The 20404-nt window shown below is 46.5% G+C and overlaps 1 protein-coding gene across 2 annotated transcripts in view; it reads left to right on the forward strand.

Moving 5' to 3' along the window:
• Window positions 1-233: 233 nt before the first annotated feature.
• Window positions 234-20404, forward strand: part of NIPSNAP2 (nipsnap homolog 2) — a 49401-nt gene continuing 29230 nt past the window's right edge. The window contains exons 1-5 of one of the 2 annotated variants that reach the window (XM_063953777.1): window positions 234-407; window positions 5201-5340; window positions 6517-6562; window positions 8190-8284; window positions 8482-8552. In XM_063953777.1, the coding sequence (XP_063809847.1) occupies window positions 328-407; window positions 5201-5340; window positions 6517-6562; window positions 8190-8284; window positions 8482-8552 (432 nt within the window). In that variant the 5' untranslated portion in view covers window positions 234-327. Of the gene's footprint in view, window positions 408-577; window positions 667-5200; window positions 5341-6516; window positions 6563-8189; window positions 8285-8481; window positions 8553-20404 lie in introns of those variants that run through there. The other variant, XM_063953778.1, reaches the window with a different exon arrangement.

Raw genomic sequence — 20404 nt, forward strand, 5'->3', positions numbered from 1 at the left:
AAGAAAGAAAGAAAGAAAGAAAGAAAGAAAGAAAGAAACTCAAAAACTCCAAAACATTTCGGGGTTAAAGCATTCTTTAAAACACTATAAACCACCATCTCTGACTCCTCTCCTGCAATGTGTGTTTTCCAATCACTAAATAAAGCTAATAAATATGTCCCACTCCCTACTTGCTAGACTTCCCACTGTCTATCTGTTATATATGCAGCAGCGTAAAACAAGGACGTTTCCGAGCCAGCAGTTCCCCATCTGGTGGTTGCATTCGGTATTGCAGCACAGCTCCTCCTCCGCTCCCTGACGTTAGCTGGCAGCCGGAGATTGTGCAAGATGGCGAGCAGAGCCATGGCCGTGGCTTTGAGTAGGGCGAGCAGGATCCAGGCCTGCGGGCCGGGCTTAATGCGGGTCAGGTGAGGATCCACAGTCACTAAATGTTTATTGCTTCAATGTAGTAAGTTCAGAGTGTCCGGCTTTGTGCTGCAGCGACCCATAAGGCTGATCACACAATGCAGGTGACAGGCGGCACAGGTCACTTTGCGGGAGTGTGAGCGGCTGCTCCGTCCTGGCTTCATGTATCTGCCCCTGCTGTACATGGATTCTGCCCTTCATGGGACTATGGCAGCTGCAGTCAGCTCTGCTCAAGGTCACTGTCCTGTGTTTGGATATAAGGTACAGCTCAGTGGGACAGCACACACATGCACTGTTTGCTCTAATACCAAAATCATTTGCCTTCATGCCTTGTACTCCTGGGGATCTCCAGTGTTATGTTTATGGACACTTCACAATACATCATGTGGCCCACTGTGTGCCAGTAATACATGTAATCATGCATGATAGCTACTGTTAGAATATTACAGCAAACTTGTAAAACTTTGTTGCACTTTACATGAGTGCAAGCTGCAGCGCTGTTATCTCTGACAAACACTAATAATATGTTTTACATTTACATACGCATTTAATTATTCTACTGCTACCAAGATAAGCACATAAGAAATACATCAGGGAACATTGACTAAATGATTTTCAACTTAATCAAACCCTTCAAGCCACAGTGTCATTCTATTAGTCTTACGTTTTCATTTGAGATATCGTCATGTTTTTGTTTGTTTTTATTCCTAATCCCTGATACAATAAACCTATGCACCTAAATCCCAGGTTTATGCACGTGAATGCACATCAACCAGGGATTTTGGTATGTCTGAATGCAAACGACCCAACCAGGTTCATGGAGCTCAGACTCGGGCATTTGCTGGCGTGCTATACTCAATAATTTCCTGTGTCTTGTGTCTGAGAGGGATATAAATGAATTTATGGTTATTTGTAGCAGAGTTCCCAAGTTTAACTAAATGATGTGCTTTATCTTAATGCATCTGTATTCATGTGAGTGACTTTTTTGCCTTGTGCATTCTGTTGCTGTATTACCTATAGCGGTGACAATGGAATAATCCTACAGTATATACTAGCCTTCTTTACATTTTTTTTTTTAAATTGGTGCATACAGACTGGCATGTCATATATACGTTGCAGATCGTAGTCATGGCAATTATCTATACTCCAGCAATGCGTGCAAATAAGCGTCGAACTGGCTGATCAGGGAACCTCTTCCGATCCATTTATGCAGGGACATTGTTAGGAAGCACCTGGATATTTGCACCCGCTATCTGCATCACCGGTCATTGCAAGTGCAGAGAACCGAGTGCCTCTAAACACTGTCCCGGCACCAATGGACCAGAAGTGGTTCCCCGATCAGCCAGTCCGACGCAGATGCAAACAGTAGTACTGGTATTTACATATATCCTAATAATGCATACAGATAGTAGTCCTAGATTTAACCCAGGACCTAGTAATACATGCTGACCGTAGTCCTGGCATTTATCTACATACAAGCAATGCATGCCCCATAGTAGTATCCTAGTTAATGTTTTGCATCACAGTAGTGCCCTAGTTCACAGTGTGTCACAGTGTAGGTTTGCCAGTAAATATGCCACACAGTGCCCCAATCATATTATGTGACATTGAAGTGGCTTCAGTTCATAATACCAAATTATAGTCCCTCCAGTTCATATTATGGCACACTGTGGTGCTCACAGTTCATACAGTGCTGCATTTCAGTACCCCCAATTTAAGTTATGCCACGTTAGTATCCTCTGTCCATACTATGCCATTGTATAGTGCATTCCAGTTCATATTGTGCCATATTACAGTTTCCCAGTTCATAATATGTAACATGATAGTGCCCTCCAGTTCAGATTATACCACAGTACAGTGCCCACTTCAGATTATACAACCTTACAGGCTCCCTTTACAATTAAAACATTCACAACACACAATCACTGAAAATGGAATGTCATCCAAGTTAGGCTTGGCAGTGACCCAGTAGCTTAGCAGGCAATTCTGTTAACTTGTTAGACAACAGCTATTTGACCTATGTCCGGGGCCCCCTTAGTCTCTGGGCCCCATAGCAATGGCATTACATCACAGGCTATAGCTACTCCCCTGCTAATGATGTATACAGATATTAGTTCAAGCAATTACCACACCTCAGGGATGCATGCCAACAGTAACCTTGGCATTTACCTACAACCCAGTGCAGCATGTACAGTAGACAGTGTTTCTGGCATTTACACCCCAGCGATGCAGATAGTATTTATGGCATTTACATACACCCCGGCTATGCATGCAGACAGTAGTCCTTGCATTTACCTACCGTCCTTGCATTTACCTACACCCCAGCGAAGCATGCAGACAGTAGTCCTTGCATTTACCTACACCCCAGCGATGCATGCAGACAGTAGTCCTTGCATTTACCTACACCCCAACGATGCATGCAGAGAGTAGTCCTTGCATTTACCTACACCCCAGCGATGCATGCAGACAGTAGTCATGGCATTTACCTACACCCCAGCGATGCATGCAGACAGTAGTCATGGCATTTACCTACACCCCAGCGATGCATGCAGACAGTAGTCATGGCATTTACCTACACCCCAGCGATGCATGCAGACAGTAGTCCTTGCATTTACCTACACCCCAGCGATGCATGCAAACAGTAGTCATGGCATTTAATAAACTCAACAAAACAGTGGAACGTGTGTATACAAAGTACACTGAACCATCTCTCATAGTTCCTATTTTAGTACTTTATTTGTAGCTGTCATAGATGAGTCTCCTTCAGTTGCTCTCTGTAATAGGACAGTCAGTGTGTTTCACATTTTTCTTGCATGACCTATTCACCTTTTTACAGAATTAGACCCAAGATACTGTATGCAGTTTATTCTCTTGTATGTTATGCTGGTCATTGTAGGTACAGTATATAGTATATGCTGACACAACAAATGTTTGTGTTGATCATTTTATGTATGTATTTTATATTGACACACAAACTGTAAATTGCACAAAAATAGTGTTCATTCCAGTATCCTGCACCTGTCACAAATATGGTGGGCAATCCCGGGATCAGGATTGGCGGGATCCCAGTATTTTGGCCAAAAATTTGTACGTGATTCAGTCCCAGGATTGGGGCTTCCAATCCCGGAGATTTCGGGTTTAGGAAACCCCTTTGTTTTTTCAGTGCCGGGCAGCATTGAGCGTCCTCGGGAGGCTCAGATGCTGCCCGGCTCCCTGTGCCCTTGGGTGTGCGCACTGCGCAGCATGATCTGAAGTCAGAGGACATGCTGCACAGCCAGCCGCCCGCCACCTGGACCTCAGCGCCTGCCCGCACCGCACCTCCTCACAGCAGGTGGATCCACCCTCCGACCCATTTGGATGAGGGAAAATTATGTGGGCATGGTGGGGAGGAGACTGAAAAGAAACCAATCCCGGGTATCACGGAATTGATAATTTTTCGATCCTGATTCCCAGGATTGAAAAAATGGCCCAGGATTGGCCACCCTAGTCACAAACCATGGAGTTCCTCTTTCCTCTATGGGGTGTCTCTCTGCTCTGGTACATCTGTCACACTCTCTGGTCTAGATCTCCGTGATGAGATACAGACCAGAGTGTGATAGAAGCACCAGAGCAGAGAGCGACACCCCGGCAGGAAAGAGGAATTACATGTGTTGTGACAGGTGCAGGGTGCTAGAATGAACACTAAGTAAGAGCAGGTGTCAGAAAGGGATGCAGTCAGTTTACCTACTTTCAAAATCCAGATGGTCAAAATACCGACAACCATTGACCGACGGTCAAAATCTCGACATTTAAAATACAGACAAGGTCATAATACGACATTTAAAATGTTGACAGGGCATGTCGACATGAGTTTTTCATGATTTTTTCACTGAAACCGACTTGTTCCTACTTTACCATCCCAATGGACCTGGAGGGGGAATATAATAGTTTGCCGAGTGCAGCAAGGCACTGTGCCCGTAGTTCGCTGGCCATGCAAGGGGACGCGGTACACTTATACGGTGTCTGTCGACCTATGTTGACATAAACACCAAAAACCAATGAAAAACTCTTGTTGACTTTTTGACCTGTCGACATTTTAAATCTCACTATTTTGTCCTTGTCGGGATTTTGACTGTCTGTTAATTGTCGGGATTTTGACCATCGGGATTTTGATTGTAGTTATTTCATACGGATCCCGTCAGAAAGGGATGGGTATCTAGATAAGAGGCGTGCACAGAAGAATTCCTTGACACCCTGGTGTTGACCCAAACAAAAAGTTGACATTATATTTGTAAATAAAATGCAAAAGTCTTATGGGCCCTACAGACTCGGCGATGTGCTGTCGAGCTCCCCGACCGCCGATACGGCAGACGTGCGACCCGGCGGCGGGGGGGCATTGACTGGGGAAGTGAAGTTACTTCACTCCCCCCGTCACATGGCTCCATAGAACTGCAGGCCAATATGGACGAGATCGTCCATATTGGCCTGCATGCACAGCCGACGGGGCACCAGCGATGAACGAGTGTGGGGCCGCGCATCGTTCATCGCTGGTGCCTCCACACTGCACGATATGAACGTTATCTCGTTCATTAATGAACAAGATCGTTCATATCGTGCAGTGATGCCGACCAGTGTGTAGTTACCTTTACAAATGTATAATAAGCCACTCGCCACCTTACAGCACATTTGCTGACTGTGGTTCTAACTTTAAACAATGAAACTCTCATATTAATTTAGATATTCAAGTCTACTTGGAACGTAATCATTGAGATTTCTACAAATACTTGTACATATTATGTATGTAATCTCTCTACAGGGGCCTGGCCACAACTAGTAAGAAAGACAAAGAAGACAGCTGGCTGCGATCCCTCTTTGTGCGTAAAGTAGACCCTCGTAAAGATGCTCACTCAAACCTGTTGGCTAAGAGAGAGACTAGCAACCTCTACAAAATACAATGTAATTATATCATCTTTGCTATTATTACGGTATATGTATGTGAGTGTGTTTACATCTTTGATGTGCAACCTGACCTTTTAAACTTTCGATAGGGCTGCTTGTTGCACTGGTAAGAATTTATAAACAACTATACCCCTTTTACACTCGCAGAAAAATCCCGGGATATTGCACGTGAACGCGCATCATCCCGGGATTCTTCTCAGTGTAAATGGGTACAGGGACAATTTCCCGGGACGAGCATCCCGGGATTTCATCCCAGGTCAAAAGCAGGGTTGAACCCGGGACCGTCCCGGGAAGCTGCCAGTGTAAACGGGTATACCGGGTCAAGGCGACCCGACACCCGTTCTCTTCATAGGAGGAGGCGGTGCTTGGAGAAGATTATCTCCAAGCACCGCCTCTGGGAGACTCGGCGGTGACGTCACTGACCCGGCAATATGCCGGGTCAGCCCGCTAATGTGAAAGGGTCATTCCCGGGAATGTGTCCCGGCAAATATACCGGGACACATTCCCGGGAATGAACTTTCCTGCGAGTGTAAAAGTGGTATCAATCATACCCTCAAGGTAGGCAGTGTATTTATCAAGGAATAACATAGTCAGTCGTCATCTCTGATTTATGACCTGGCCATTGCAGGCTGAGGCTGATGAAGAGGAGCTGGGATGAACTCTACAATATCTTATGCGAGACACATAAAGGGCTTAAGTGGCATTGTAAGCATGTGAGCAAACGTGCAGTTACCCATAACAATTACGCCAATTCTTGTTTAATTTTCTGTTACAGGTTAGAAAAAGAAAGCAAACCTCTGTCTACATTGGGTTGCAGGATATTGGAGAACATCTTATTTTATGTAGGCCCAAAAGGAATATGATGGGGCATATTGCATTAGCTGCACACAATCCCACTCTGCGGCAGATCATGGTAGTAAAACCACTTATTGTTTGCATCCCATAGAGGTGCGAGCAGAAATATGTGATGTTTTAATTCCTGTAATACCTGGCAGTGCGTATAGCTTCACATTGTGTGCAGCTGATTGTTGCTGCCCCATGGTTTCAGGATGTTTCTTCTCAATAGCTAGGTGTATAGTACAGTGGATGCAGTATCATTTGCACAGTTTAATAAAATTGATTGAATGTGATTGGTTTGCACTATTTATGTTCTGCTTTCTTCTATTGTTTCAGTTCATAATGTAAAGCCGGAATATCTCGACGCTTACAACAAGGTCTGGTAAGTCCCTTACATACTTCCGATGGACCAGTCCACTTCACAGAGCAATTGTGCCTGTACAATCTCAGATAATGGTGTTTCTAGATCACCATCTCTCTCTCCCCCCAGAAACTGTGGCACAGCTTTCTTTTTACATTACTAGAATGGCTGCTGAACCTGCCTAATGCTGCTGCTTTATATACAGTACCACTGACCTTAGTCATGGCATGAACATGAAAATAACAAATTATCCCTAGCACTGTCTGAAACACTAATACATGGAAAATCTTGACTCTTTTAGTGCATATGATTTATGGCCAATATATGGGTGGCTGGTAATCATGATGTCATGATGCTGAGCCTTTTATTATGTGGGGGCCTAAAGCTGTAATCCCATCTACCCCATCATTAATCCGGCCCTCAATACGTAGAAATTTGGAGCATTTAGATTATTCTTATAGGGGTTTATATCAGGTTAGTGATTAAAAGTTTTCCCACTTATCGGGGAATTCAGTTAGCCACGGCCAATTGATCTCCCCCCTCCCGGGAGCTGTTTAATTAACCCTAAAAGACAGCGCTATCACGATTGCGAAAACACAGGGATCCGGAAATTTATCAGATCAGGTCTGTTTTTGCGCAAAAAAAACACAAAGGGTGGGGTAATTGAACTACCTGGTAATAAACATGGGGCAAAGATTGCGAAACCCCCCAATTTTTGCTACCGAAAAATATTGCACCTAATTGAATTCCCACCTTCGCCTAAGTCTTATTTTTCCATGATATGTACTGTATGAGAACCCAGGGCTTTTTGCAGTTATATAGTATCCGGAATCGCAACTATAACGACTAACTGACAGCTAGGAACAGTGGAGTGTCAGTATAGGCAGCTTTCTGATTTAGAACTTTATATGTTTATATCTTACTGTAATATAATATTAAGCATTAAATGCTAGGTCACAGTTTCTTAGCAGTTTTATTATAAGTATCCCATGTCTCATTCTGTACATTTTTACCATTATTTTCGTAAATGATTTGCGCAATATAATGTTACTCTACTTTTACAGAGAAGTGTCATGTATAAATACCACGTGACTATATCTGACTTCCTCTGTATGTACATGTATCGCAGCTTAAGATACCCTATTCTAAATGATCCTCTCTGACTAAGGGTTAACGGGGGTACTCACTGAGCTATATTCTAAGCAATCTGACTAGATTGCTTAGAATTTAAGCAGGATCGCTCCGTGTGTACCCCCTACAGCGATCGCTCATTTCACCCGCTGGGAGGAATGAGCGCCCCCCCCCCCCCCCCCCGTCTCCCCCCGCACGCTCAGCACACATCGCGCCGTGCTGAGCGGCGGGAGAGATGTGCGCTGAGCGGTTCGCTCAGCACACATCTCTCGCACATCGGCCCGTCTATATGGGTATATATATATATATATATATATATATATATATATATATATATATATATATATATATATATATATATATATATATATATTAGAGAGACAAGTCCTTTTAACTGTGTTCCTTCATAAAAAAAGGGCTTATTACCACTTTTAGAAATTGGTGATTATGTCTATAAATAGAACGTAAGTAAAACAGTTTCCTTACAACATTATTTTTACTCTTATTTGTTTTTAAGCGAAGAGATACTGCCAAAGATCCATGCAGGAGAGGATTACCCCTGTACACTTGTGGGAAGCTGGAACACGTGGTATGGAGAACAGGATCAGGCAGGTACGTGTTCTACAGATGACGCAATTATGTAATATCTTGACATTCAGGGTGCATTCAGCCAACTTTCTTATAGTAATAGCACATAAGAAAAAATATCCTTTATGTTAATAAAAATGTAAATACTTGTAATTCCTTACCTTAAACCTCTGCTTTCTAAAATGGCATTGCTGAACTCTTGTAGCATGTGTGTGTTTCAGTTCATTTGTGGCGGTATGAGGGAGGATATCCAGCACTGACAGAAGTAATGAGTAAACTTAGGAAAAACAAGGTAAGTCGTCACAGAAAAGATCCTGTATCACAAGCATTAATATAGGTTGAGTATCCCTTATCCAAAATGCTTGGGACCAGAAGTGTTTTGGATATCTGATTTGTCCGTATTTTGGAATAATTGCATACCATAATGAGATATCATGGCGATGGGACCTAAGTCAAATGCATTCTGTGCTTAATGTTTCATATACACCTTATACACACAGCCTGAAGGTAATTTAATACAATATTTCTCTGACGTCCTAGTGGATGCTGGGAACTCCGTAAGGACCATGGGGAATAGCGGCTCCGCAGGAGACTGGGCACAAAAAGTAAAAGCTTTAGACTAGCTGGTGTGCACTGGCTCCTCCCCCTATGACCCTCCTCCAAGCCTCAGTTAGATTTTTGTGCCCGAACGAGAAGGGTGCAAGCTAGGTGGCTCTCCTGAGCTGCTTAGAAGTAAAAGTTTAAATAGGTTTTTTATTTTCAGTGAGTCCTGCTGGCAACAGGCTCACTGCATCGTGGGACTAAGGGGAGAAGAAGCGAACTCACCTGACTGCAGAGTGGATTGGGCTTCTTGGCTACTGGACATTAGCTCCAGAGGGACGATCACAGGTTCAGCCTGGATGGGTCCCGGAGCTGCGCCGCCGGCCCCCTTACAGAGCCAGAAGAGCGAAGAGGTCCGGAGAAAGCGGCGGCAGAAGACGTTCCTGTCTTCAAATAAGGTAGCGCACAGCACTGCAGCTGTGCGCCATTGCTCTCAGCACACTTCACACTCCGGTCACTGAGGGTGCAGGGCGCTGGGGGGGAGCGCCCTGAGACGCAATAAAAACGATATAAAAACCTTATATGGCTAAAAAAAAAATGCATCACATATAGCTCCTGGGCTATATGGATGCATTTATCCCCTGCCAGTTTCCTGAAAAAAGCGGGAGAAAAGGCCGCCGTGAAGGGGGCGGAGCCTTTCTCCTCAGCACACAAGCGCCATTTTCTTTCACAGCTCCGCTGGAAGGACGGCTCCCTGACTCTCCCCTGCAGTCCTGCACTACAGAAACAGGGTAAAACAGAGAGGGGGGCACTATTGGCAGCTAATATATAAATACAGCAGCTATAACAGGGCGTAACACTTATATAAGGTTATCCCTGTATATATATAGCGCTCTGGTGTGTGCTGGCAAACTCTCCCTCTGTCTCCCCAAAGGGCTAGTGAGGTCCTGTCCTCTATCAGAGCATTCCCTGTGTGTGTGCTGGGTGTCGGTACGATTGTGTCGACATGTATGAGGAGGAAAATGATGTGGAAGCAGAGCAATTGCCTGTGTTAGTGATGTCACCCCCTAGGGAGTCGACACCTGACTGGATGGTAGTAATTAAAGAATTACGTGACAATGTCAGCACTTTGCAAAAAACTGTTGACGACATGAGACAGCCGACAAATCAATTAGTGCCTGTTCAGGCGTCTCAGACACCGTCAGGGGCGCTAAAACGCCCGTTACCTCAGATGGTCGACACAGACCCTGACACGGATACTGAATCCAGTGTCGACGGTGACGAGACAAATGTAATGTCCAGTAGGGCCACACGTTACATGATCACGGCAATGAAGGAGAACCAGCTGATAGAAGGCTGGAAAATATCTTAAAAGGTATATACACACATACCGGTGTTATACTGCGACCAGCGATCGCCTCAGCCTGGATGTGCAGCGCTGGAGTGGCTTGGTTGGATTCCCTGACTGAAAATATTGATACCCTGGATAGGGACAGTATATTATTAACTATAGAGCATTTAAAGGATGCATTACTATATATGCGAGATGCACAGAGGGATATTTGCACCCTGGCATCTAGAGTAAGTGCGATGTCCATTTCTGCCAGAAGAACGTTATGGACGCGACAGTGGTCAGGTGATGCGGATTCCAAACGACATATGGAAGTATTGCCGTATAAAGGGGAGGAGTTATTGGGGTCGGTCTATCGGACCTGGTGGCCACAGCAACGGCTGGAAAATCCACCTTTTTACCCCAGGTCACCTCTCAGCAGAAAAAGACACCGTCTTTTCAAACCCAGTCCTTTCGTCCCTATAAGGGCAAGAGGGAAAAAGGCCGCTCGTTCCTGCCCCGGGGCAGAGGAAGGGGAAAAAGACTGCACCATGCAGCCTCTTCCCAGGAGCAGAAGCCCTCCCCCGCTTCTGCCAAGTCCTCAGCATGACGCTGGGGCTCTGTAAGCAGACTCGGGCACGGTGGGGGGCCGTCTCAAGAATTTCAGCGCGCAGTGGGCTCACTCGCAAGTGGACCCCTGGATCCTGCAGGTAGTATCACAGGGGTACAAATTGGAATTCGAGACGTCTCCCCCTCGCCGGTTCCTGAAGTCTGCTCTACCAACGTCTCCCTCCGACAGGGAGGCAGTATTGGAAGCTATTCACAAGCTGTATTCCCAGCAGGTGATAATCAAGGTACCCCTCCTACAACAGGGAAAGGGGTATTATTCCACGCTGTTTGTGGTACCGAAGCCAGACGGCTCGGTGAGACCAATTTTAAATCTAAAATCTTTGAACACTTACATAAAAAGGTTCAAATTCAAGATGGAGTCACTCAGAGCAGTGATAGCGAACCTGGAAGAAGGGGACTATATGGTATCTCTAGACATCAAGGATGCTTATCTCCATGTCCCAATCTACCCTTCTCACCAAGGGTACCTCAGGTTTGTGATACAAAACTGTCATTATCAGTTTCAGACGCTACCGTTTGGATTGTCCACGGCACCACGGGTCTTTACCAAGGTAATGGCCGAAATGATAATTCTTCTTCGAAGAAAAGGCGTATTAATTATCCCTTACTTGGACGATCTCCTGATAAGGGCAAGGTCCAGGGAACAGTTAGAGGTCGGAGTAGCACTATCTCAGGTAGTGCTACGTCAGCACGGGTGGATTCTAAATATCCCAAAATCACAGCTGATTCCAACAACACGTCTACTGTTCCTAGGGATGATTCTGGACACAGTCCAGAAAAAGGTGTTTCTCCCGGAGGAGAAGGCCAGGGAGTTATCAGAGCTAGTCAGGAACCTCCTAAAACCAGGACAAGTGTCAGTGCATCAGTGCACGAGAGTCCTGGGAAAAAATGGTGGCTTCTTACGAAGCGATTCCATTCGGAAGATTCCATGCAAGAACTTTTCAGTGGGATCTGCTGGACAAATGGTCCGGATCGCATCTTCAGATGCATCAGCGGATAACCCTATCTCCAAGGACAAGGGTATCTCTCCTGTGGTGGTTACAGAAGGCTCATCTTCTAGAGGGCCGCAGATTCGGCATTCAGGATTGGATGCTGGTAACCACGGATGCCAGCCTGAGAGGCTGGGGAGCAGTCACACAGGGAAGAAATTTCCAGGGCTTGTGGTCAAGCATGGAAACGTCTCTTCACATAAATATCCTAGAGCTAAGGGCCATTTACAATGCCCTAAGTCAAGCAAGGCCTCTGCTTCAGGGTCAACCGGTATTGATCCAGTCGGACAACATCACGGCTGTCGCCCACGTAAACAGACAGGGCGGCACAAGAAGCAGGAGGGCAATGGCAGAAGCTGCAAGGATTCTCCGCTGGGCGGAAAATCATGTGATAGCACTGTCAGCAGTGTTCATTCCGGGAGTGGACAACTGGGAAGCAGACTTCCTCAGCAGACACGACCTCCACCCGGGGGAGTGGGGACTTCATCCTGAAGTCTTCCAAGTGATTGTAAACCGTTGGGAAAAACCAAAGGTGGACATGATGGCGTCCCGTCTCAACAAGAAACTGGACAGATATTGCGCCAGGTCAAGGGACCCTCAGGCAATAGCGGTGGACGCTCTGGTAACTCCGTGGGTGTTCCAGTCGGTATATGTGTTCCCTCCTCTTCCTCTCATACCAAAAGTACTGAGAATCATAAGAAGGAGAGGAGTAAGAACGATACTCGTGGCTCCGGATTGGCCAAGAAGAACTTGGTACCCGGAGCTGCAAGAGATGCTCACGGAGGACCCGTGGCCTCTACCTCTAAGGAAGGACCTGCTCCAGCAGGGACCTTGTCTGTTCCAAGACTTACCGCGGCTGCGTTTGACGGCATGGCGGTTGAACGCCGGATCCTGAAGGAAAAAGGCATTCCAGATGAAGTCATCCCTACCCTGATCAAGGCCAGGAAGGATGTAACTGCAAAACATTATCATCGCATTTGGCGAAAATATGTTGCGTGGTGTGAGGCCAAGAAGGCCCCTACGGAGGAATTTCAACTGGGTCGTTTCCTACATTTCCTGCAAGCAGGATTGTCTATGGGCCTAAAATTAGGATCCATTAAGGTTCAAATTTCGTCCCTGTCGATCTTCTTCCAGAAAAAACTGGCTTCAGTGCCTGAAGTTCAGACGTTTGTCAAAGGGGTACTGCATATACAGCCTCCTTTTGTGCCTCCAGTGGCACCTTGGGATCTCAATGTAGTTTTAGGGTTCCTAAAATCACATTGGTTTGAACCACTTGCCACAGTGGATTTGAAATATCTCACATGGAAAGTGGTAATGCTGTTGGCCCTGGCTTCAGCCAGGCGCGTATCAGAATTGGCGGCTTTATCCTATAAAAGCCCTTACCTGATATTTCATTCGGATAGGGCGGAATTGAGGACTCGTCCTCAATTTCTCCCTAAGGTGGTTTCAGCGTTTCACATGAATCAACCTATTGTGGTACCTGTGGCTACTAGGGACTTGGAGGACTCCAAGTTGCTGGACGTAGTCAGGGCCCTGAAAATATATGTTTCCAGGACTGCTGGAGTCAGAAAATCTGACTCGCTGTTTATACTGTATGCACCCAACAAGCTGGGTGCTCCTGCTTCTAAGCAGACGATTGCTCGTTGGATTTGTAGTACAATTCAGCTTGCACATTCTGTGGCAGGCCTGCCACAGCCAAAATCTGTAAAAGCCCATTCCACAAGGAAGGTGGGCTCATCTTGGGCGGCTGCCCGAGGGGTCTCGGCTTTACAACTTTGCCGAGCAGCTACTTGGTCAGGGGCAAACACGTTTGCTAAATTCTACAAATTTGATACCCTGGCTGAGGAGGACCTGGAGTTCTCTCATTCGGTGCTGCAGAGTCATCCGCACTCTCCCGCCCGTTTGGGAGCTTTGGTATAATCCCCATGGTCCTTACGGAGTTCCCAGCATCCACTAGGACGTCAGAAAATAAGAATTTACTTACCGATAATTCTATTTCTCATAGTCCGTAGTGGATGCTGGGCGCCCATCCCAAGTGCGGATTGTCTGCAATACTTGTATATAGTTATTGTTACAAACAAATCGGGTTGTTTATTGTTGGAAGCCATCTTTTCAGAGGCTCCTACGGTTATCATACTGTTAACTGGTTTCAGATCACGAGTTGTACGGTGTGATTGGTGTGGCTGGTATGAGTCTTACCCGGGATTCAAGATCCTTCCTTATTATGTACGCTCGTCCGGGCACAGTATTTTAACTGAGGCTTGGAGGAGGGTCATAGGGGGAGGAGCCAGTGCACACCAGCTAGTCTAAAGCTTTTACTTTTTGTGCCCAGTCTCCTGCGGAGCCGCTATTCCCCATGGTCCTTACGGAGTTCCCAGCATCCACTACGGACTATGAGAAATAGAATTATCGGTAAGTAAATTCTTATTTTTTAATAACTGTGTGTATTAAACAAAGTTTGTGTACATTGAGCCATCAGAAAACAAAGGTTTCACTATCTCGCTCTCACTCAAAGAATTCTGTATTTCGGAATATTTAGATATGGGATACTCAACCTGTATTATCATTGTGTATTTATATGGCACTAACATTTTCCACAGACCTTTTCATTAACATAATTTCTCTAATGTTCTAGGGGATACTGGGAATCCATTTAGTACCATGGAGTATAGACTGGTCCACTAGGAGCCATGGGCACTTTAAGAAATTGATGGTGTGCGCTGGCTCCTCCCTCTGTGCCCCTCCTACCAGACTCAGTTTAGAAAATGTGCCAGGAGGAGCTCGTCACGTCTCTGGAAGCTCCTGAAGAGTTTTCTGCATTTATTTTCTGTTTATTTTCAGGCAGGACTGGATGGCACCAGCCTGCCTGCTTCGTGTGACTTAGGAGGGAGAACGGCCCAACCTCTCTCAGGGTTAATGGTCCCGTTCCCCGCTGACAGGACACTAGCTCCTGAGGGAACTATTCACCACCCCCACCACGGCGAGCGTACATTCCCGCATCACGTCGCCACCCCTAACAGAGCCAGAAGAAAAAAGAGTGGTGAGTACTAAGCCGGCTTCCCAGTTGGCGGCATGAGGGTACGGAGATGCACGGCTTCTAAACGGGGCGGACTGCGTCTCCTGCTGTGTAAGGACACAGACGCTGAACAGCAGACACAGTACCCAGACTGGCAACAAAAGCCATAAAAGGAGTCTGTCTCCATTTTATGCAATTGGATACATACAGCCAGTCTAAAAAAGAGCGGGAAGACTGCACGCCATTGAAGGGGCGGGGCTTCACTATGAGCGGATCCAGCAGCTCACCAGCGCCATTTTCCCTCTGCAGCTGACACAGACGCTGGCTGACAGAGACGCGCAGCTCCCCTGGAGAGACTCAAGATTACCTCAGCGGTACCAGTGGGTCATAGCAAGGGGGGAGCGCTTATTAGTGTAATTAGTCCCTAATCTAGGTACTTAGTCTGCGACCCGGCTAAGCTTGGCATTAGCGTTAAGGGCGCCGTGTGCTGGTTCCATACTCCCTCTGTGTCTTCCTGGAAGGGCTCTTTGTGGTTTAATTGTGCATTTAACCTTTTCGTGTGTGTGTGTGTGTGTGCTGTCACTATACAGTATGTCAGGCAAAGAGTGTGTTTTATGTAAGGCACAGTGTTCCTCTTCCCCAGGGGGTTCACTAGTGTGTACTCAATGTAGTGTCCCTTCCCAAGCTAGTGGGGCAGAACCAGCATGGCTCAACTCCATTAGGGGAATGATTTCCACAATCTCTACTAAATTATCTCAGAATGAGAAAGAGATGCAATACTTAAAACAATCTATGACTGAGTTTATGAAAAAAGACTCAGTACCCAAACCAGCATCTCAGTTCCCTGCCATTTGTCCGCAAAAACGCACTTTGGCCCATATCCTGCAGTCTGACTCTGATGATGAGGGGTCAGAAATGGAGGAGGGTGAGGTGGACTCAGAGGTGGGGATGGGTACTCTGTCGCTGGGAATAGAGGCTCTCATAGAAGCTATCAGAGAAGTTCTAAATAGCCCTGATAAGGTCACAGAGGAGAGTGAGGAATCTTATTTTAATATAAAAAAGAAATCCTCAGACACTTTTCTTGTGTCAAAGGAACTTAATACCCTGTTTGAAGAACCGTGGGTTAGTCCTGATTGGACATGCCTGGTTTAGGGATTTGAAATTTCCTAACTCCGGCCCTCCAGCTGTTATGAAACTACATATGCCAGCATGCCCTGACACAGTTTTGCTGTCAGAGAATGCTAAAGCTGTATCAGGGCATGCTGGGATGTGTAGTTTCTCAACAGCTGGAGGGCCGCAGTTTCCTTTTCCTCCTGCGCATAGGAAAAAATGGGAAAATCCACCGATAGTGGATGCATCAGTATCCAGGCCTTCAAGAAAAATTGTATTGTCTGTCCCGGGTGCAGCCTCCCTAAAAGACGCTGCTGATCGTAAAATTGAGACTACGCACAAATCCTTGTATACAGCTGCTGGGGTGGCCCAGAGACCCAATATAACATGTGGGTGGATTACTAGAGCCGTTGTCAAATGGTCGGGTAACCTGATTGATGGGTTAGACACCTTGCCTCAGGTGGATGTTATCTTGTTCCTACAGCATATAAAGGACATTGCGAATTTTATGGTGGAAGCCATATAAGAAATAGGCTTGCTCAATGCACGCACTATGGCTGTGGCAGTGTCTGCATGCAGGGGTCTATGGCTACGCCAGTGGACGGCAGATGCAGACTCCAGGAAAGGCGTGGAAGGCCTACTTTTCACAGGCGAGGCCTTATTTGGCGATGAACTAGACAAATGGATCTCCAAAGCTACTGCGGGTAAGTCCACATACCTTCCTTCTGCAGATCCCCCAGCTAGGAAGGCCTACTCGGGTCCCAATTTACAGTCCTTTTGGACTGCCAAGTTTAAGGGCAAACCCAGAGGTTCTTCTACAGCCACCAGAGGCGCTAGAGGTAAACCACGCAAACCAGCAACTGCTGGTTTACAGAAACAGGCCTCAAGCTCTGCTTCCTCAAAACCTTCAGCATGACGGTAGACCGCGATGACTTGAAGACTGGCAGGTAGGAGCCCGGCTAAAATTCTTCAGTCACATCTGGACAAGTTCGTGCCAGGATCCCTGGGTCATAGATCTTACTTTCCTGGGCTACAGATTAGAGTTCCAGGAGCTCCCACCTCACAGGTTCTTCAAATCAGGCTTACCAGTTTCACAAGAGGCAAGTATAACTTTACAGGACGCCATTTAAAAACTGGTACAGACTCAGATCATTGTTCCAGTTCCACCTCATCTGCAAAACAAGGGGTACTATTTCAACATGTTTCTAGTACAGAAACCGTACGGTTTCTACTCCGCAAACAAGGAGTGAACATAATTCTGTACCTGGACGATCTTCAGATAAAGGCACCGCCCAGGGAGCGGTTGTTGGACAGCATTGGCCTCTCAACCAGACTACTGGGTCATGGGTGGATTCTGAACCTACCAAAATCTCACCCAGAACCAACACAGAGGCTTCCTCTCCTTGGAATGATACTAGACACAGAGTCTTAAAGTGTTCCTTCCCTTGGAAAAGGCAATGGTAATCCAGTCGATGGTTCGGCCTGTCCTGGAGCCAACCCGGATCTGCGCCTTCTGGGGAAAATTGTGGCCTCTTACGAGGCGATTCAGTACGGAAGGTTTCATGCGAGGCCCTTCCAGATGGATCTGTTGGACAAATGGTCCGGATCGCATCTTCACATGCACCAGAGGATCCGTCTGTCACCAAAAGCCAGGAGCTCCCCCCCGTGGTGGCTACAGACTTCTCATCTAGTCGAGGGTCAGAAGTTCGGGATTCAGAATTGGATTCTGCTAACCACAGACGCAAGCCTCAGAGGTTGGGTCACCCAGGGGGTGCAGTTTCATGGAAGATGGTCAAGTCAGGAAGTCGTTCTTCCGATAAACATCCTGGAACACGGGGCTACATACAGCTTCTGCAGGCCTCATCTCTTCAGAATCAGGCCATTCAGGTCCAGTCGGACAATGTGACGGCAGTGACGTGCATAAACCGACAGGGCGGAATGAAAAGTAGAACCACAATGTCAGAGGTGTCAAGAATTCTCAACTCTGCGGAAAAACACGCAGTGGAGTTGTCGGCGGTCTTCATTCCAGGAGTAGACAACTGGGTAGCGGACTTGCTCAGCAGTCACGACCTGCACCCGGGGGAGTGGAGCCTTCACCCGGAGGTGTTCCGATGGTTGACACGTCGGTGGAGATATCCACAAATCGACATGATGGCCTCTCGACTCAACAAGAAGCTCAAGCGGTATTGTTCCAGGTTGAGGGACCCACAAGCAGTGGCGCTGGACGCTCTGGCCACTCCATGGGTCTACCAGCTTGTGTACAGGTTTCCTCCACTTCCACTGATCCCAAGAATTCTAAAATGAATAAAATGGGAAAAGGTTCAAGCAATCCTCCTTGCCCCGGACTGGCCGCGAAGGGCCTGGTATGCGGATCTTCTCGAGATGCTGCTCGAAGATCCGTGGCCTCTACCTCTTCGCGAGGATCTTCTGCAGCAGGGCCCGTTCGTCTATCAAGACTTGCCACTGCTACGTTTAATGGCATGGAAGTTGAACATCTGATTCTAGCCAGTAGAAGGATTCCTGACAAGGTCATCCCGACTATGATCCCAGCCAGGAAGGGGGTAATGTCTAAACATTACCACCGTATTTGGAAGAAATATGTCTCTTGGTGTGAGAGCAGACAATATTCTGCGGTGGAATTTAACATTTAATCTGGGACGTTTCCTGCTTTTTCTGCAGTTGGGAGTGGATGTGGGCCTACATCTAGGTTCCATAAAAGTACAGATTTCGGCCTTGTCTATTTTCTTTCAGAAACAATTGTCTTCTCTCCCTTAGGTCCAGACATTCTTGAAAGGTGTTCTGCACATCCAACCTCCCTTTGTGCCTCCCACGGCACCTTGAGATCTCATTTTGGTGCTGTAGTTCCTCCAATCGGACTGGTTTGAAGCGTTACATGAGGTTGATGTAAAGTACCTTACAGGGAAGAGCATCACACTGTTGGCCTTGACTTCAGCAAGACGTGTGTCGGAGCTAGGGGCGTTGTCTCACAGGAGCCCCTACCTAATTTTCCATGAGGACAGAGCTGAACTCAGTACTCGTCAGCAATTTCTTCCTAAGGTGGTGTCTTTGGATGTTGTGAGGTCTTTGAAGGTGTATGTAAAGAAGACAGCTCGTCACAGGAAATCGGACTCTCTGTCCGTTCTCTATGGTCCCAATAAAATAAGGTGTCCTGCTTCAAAGCAGTCAATTGCACGCTGGATCAGGCTCGCTATCCAGCATGCTTATTACACGGCAGGCTTGCCGGTTCCAAAATCTGTACAGGCCCACTCTACTAGGTCGGTGGGTTCTTCTTGGGCAGCTGCCCGGGGTGTCTCGGCTTTACAGCTCTGCTGAGCAACTACTTGGTCAGGATCGAACACGTTTGCAAAGTTTTACAAGTTCGATACTTTGGCCTCTGGGGACCTTCAGTTTGGAAAATGAGTTCAGCAGGAACCTCAGCACTCACCTGGTTTGGGCTCTTTGGTGGATTCCCAGTATCCCCCAGGACGTAAGAGAAAATAGGATTTTAATTACCTACCAGTAAATCCTTTCCTCGTAGTCTGTAGGGGATATTGGGCACCCGCCCGGTGCTTCGTTCTTCCTGCACTGTCACTTGTTCATTATTCTGGTTTGTTCAGCTGTTGCTGTTCCTGTTTCAAGTTTGGTTAGCATGGCTTTCCTCTTGTTTTGTGTGTGCTGGTTTGTAATCTACAGAACAAGAAATACTCGGAGAAGCGCTACCATTAAACAGTATTAATAAAATTTATTATTAAAAATATTTTATATATAGCTGTCACAATTCAGTGAATAAACCAATTATCCTGGAATATAATTCATGTAATATACACCAAAAATTAATAGCTAAAGATGGTAACAAATATAAGATACATTGTAAGAGCTCCCTTGGAAAAACGTAACCACCTGTATTCCAGATAAAAATGCAGCATTTATATTTCACTAATACTTCTTAGATTAAGCTCCATGCATGGGCTAATTTGATCACATAAATTCATTAGATGTTTCTTTGGAAGTCCATCCACATTAAAAGTGATATATACTTGAACTATCCACCATTTGATAAACAGCTTGAGTGCCCACAGTCTCATCCAAATAAAGGGAGGCTTTTACTGGGCAGCTTAAATGAACATGTTTCCATGTATATGCAGTGACTTTTAAGCTGAAACCGCTATTTGTACAGTCTCGTGCAAAAGCTTACCCAGGCCTTTCAATGGTGGAGAGATTAACCGCTGTCTCCTTCCTGATAGTGGGCGCCGGCTGCCCACACCGCTGTGCGGCGGCACAGAAGAAGCTGTCAGTAGCACTGGATGGATGCTGGACTCACAGGACCGTGTCGGAGCGCGGCTAATCAGGGCCAGAAGCCGTTCGCTCGTGATTCCGTAGCGGGAGCCGCTAGTACACACTGCTTGTGTGTAGGTGATGACCAGGATACCGGACAGAACGTCGGGCGGGATGCTTGACGCGTTTCTCAGCCTCGAGAGCCATTTACTAGCGCCCACCTACCTCCCTTTTTTGGTTTGTAATCTCACCAC

Source organism: Pseudophryne corroboree, chromosome 2 (assembly GCF_028390025.1).
Source record: "Pseudophryne corroboree isolate aPseCor3 chromosome 2, aPseCor3.hap2, whole genome shotgun sequence".
Lineage (NCBI taxonomy): Eukaryota > Metazoa > Chordata > Amphibia > Anura > Myobatrachidae > Pseudophryne > Pseudophryne corroboree.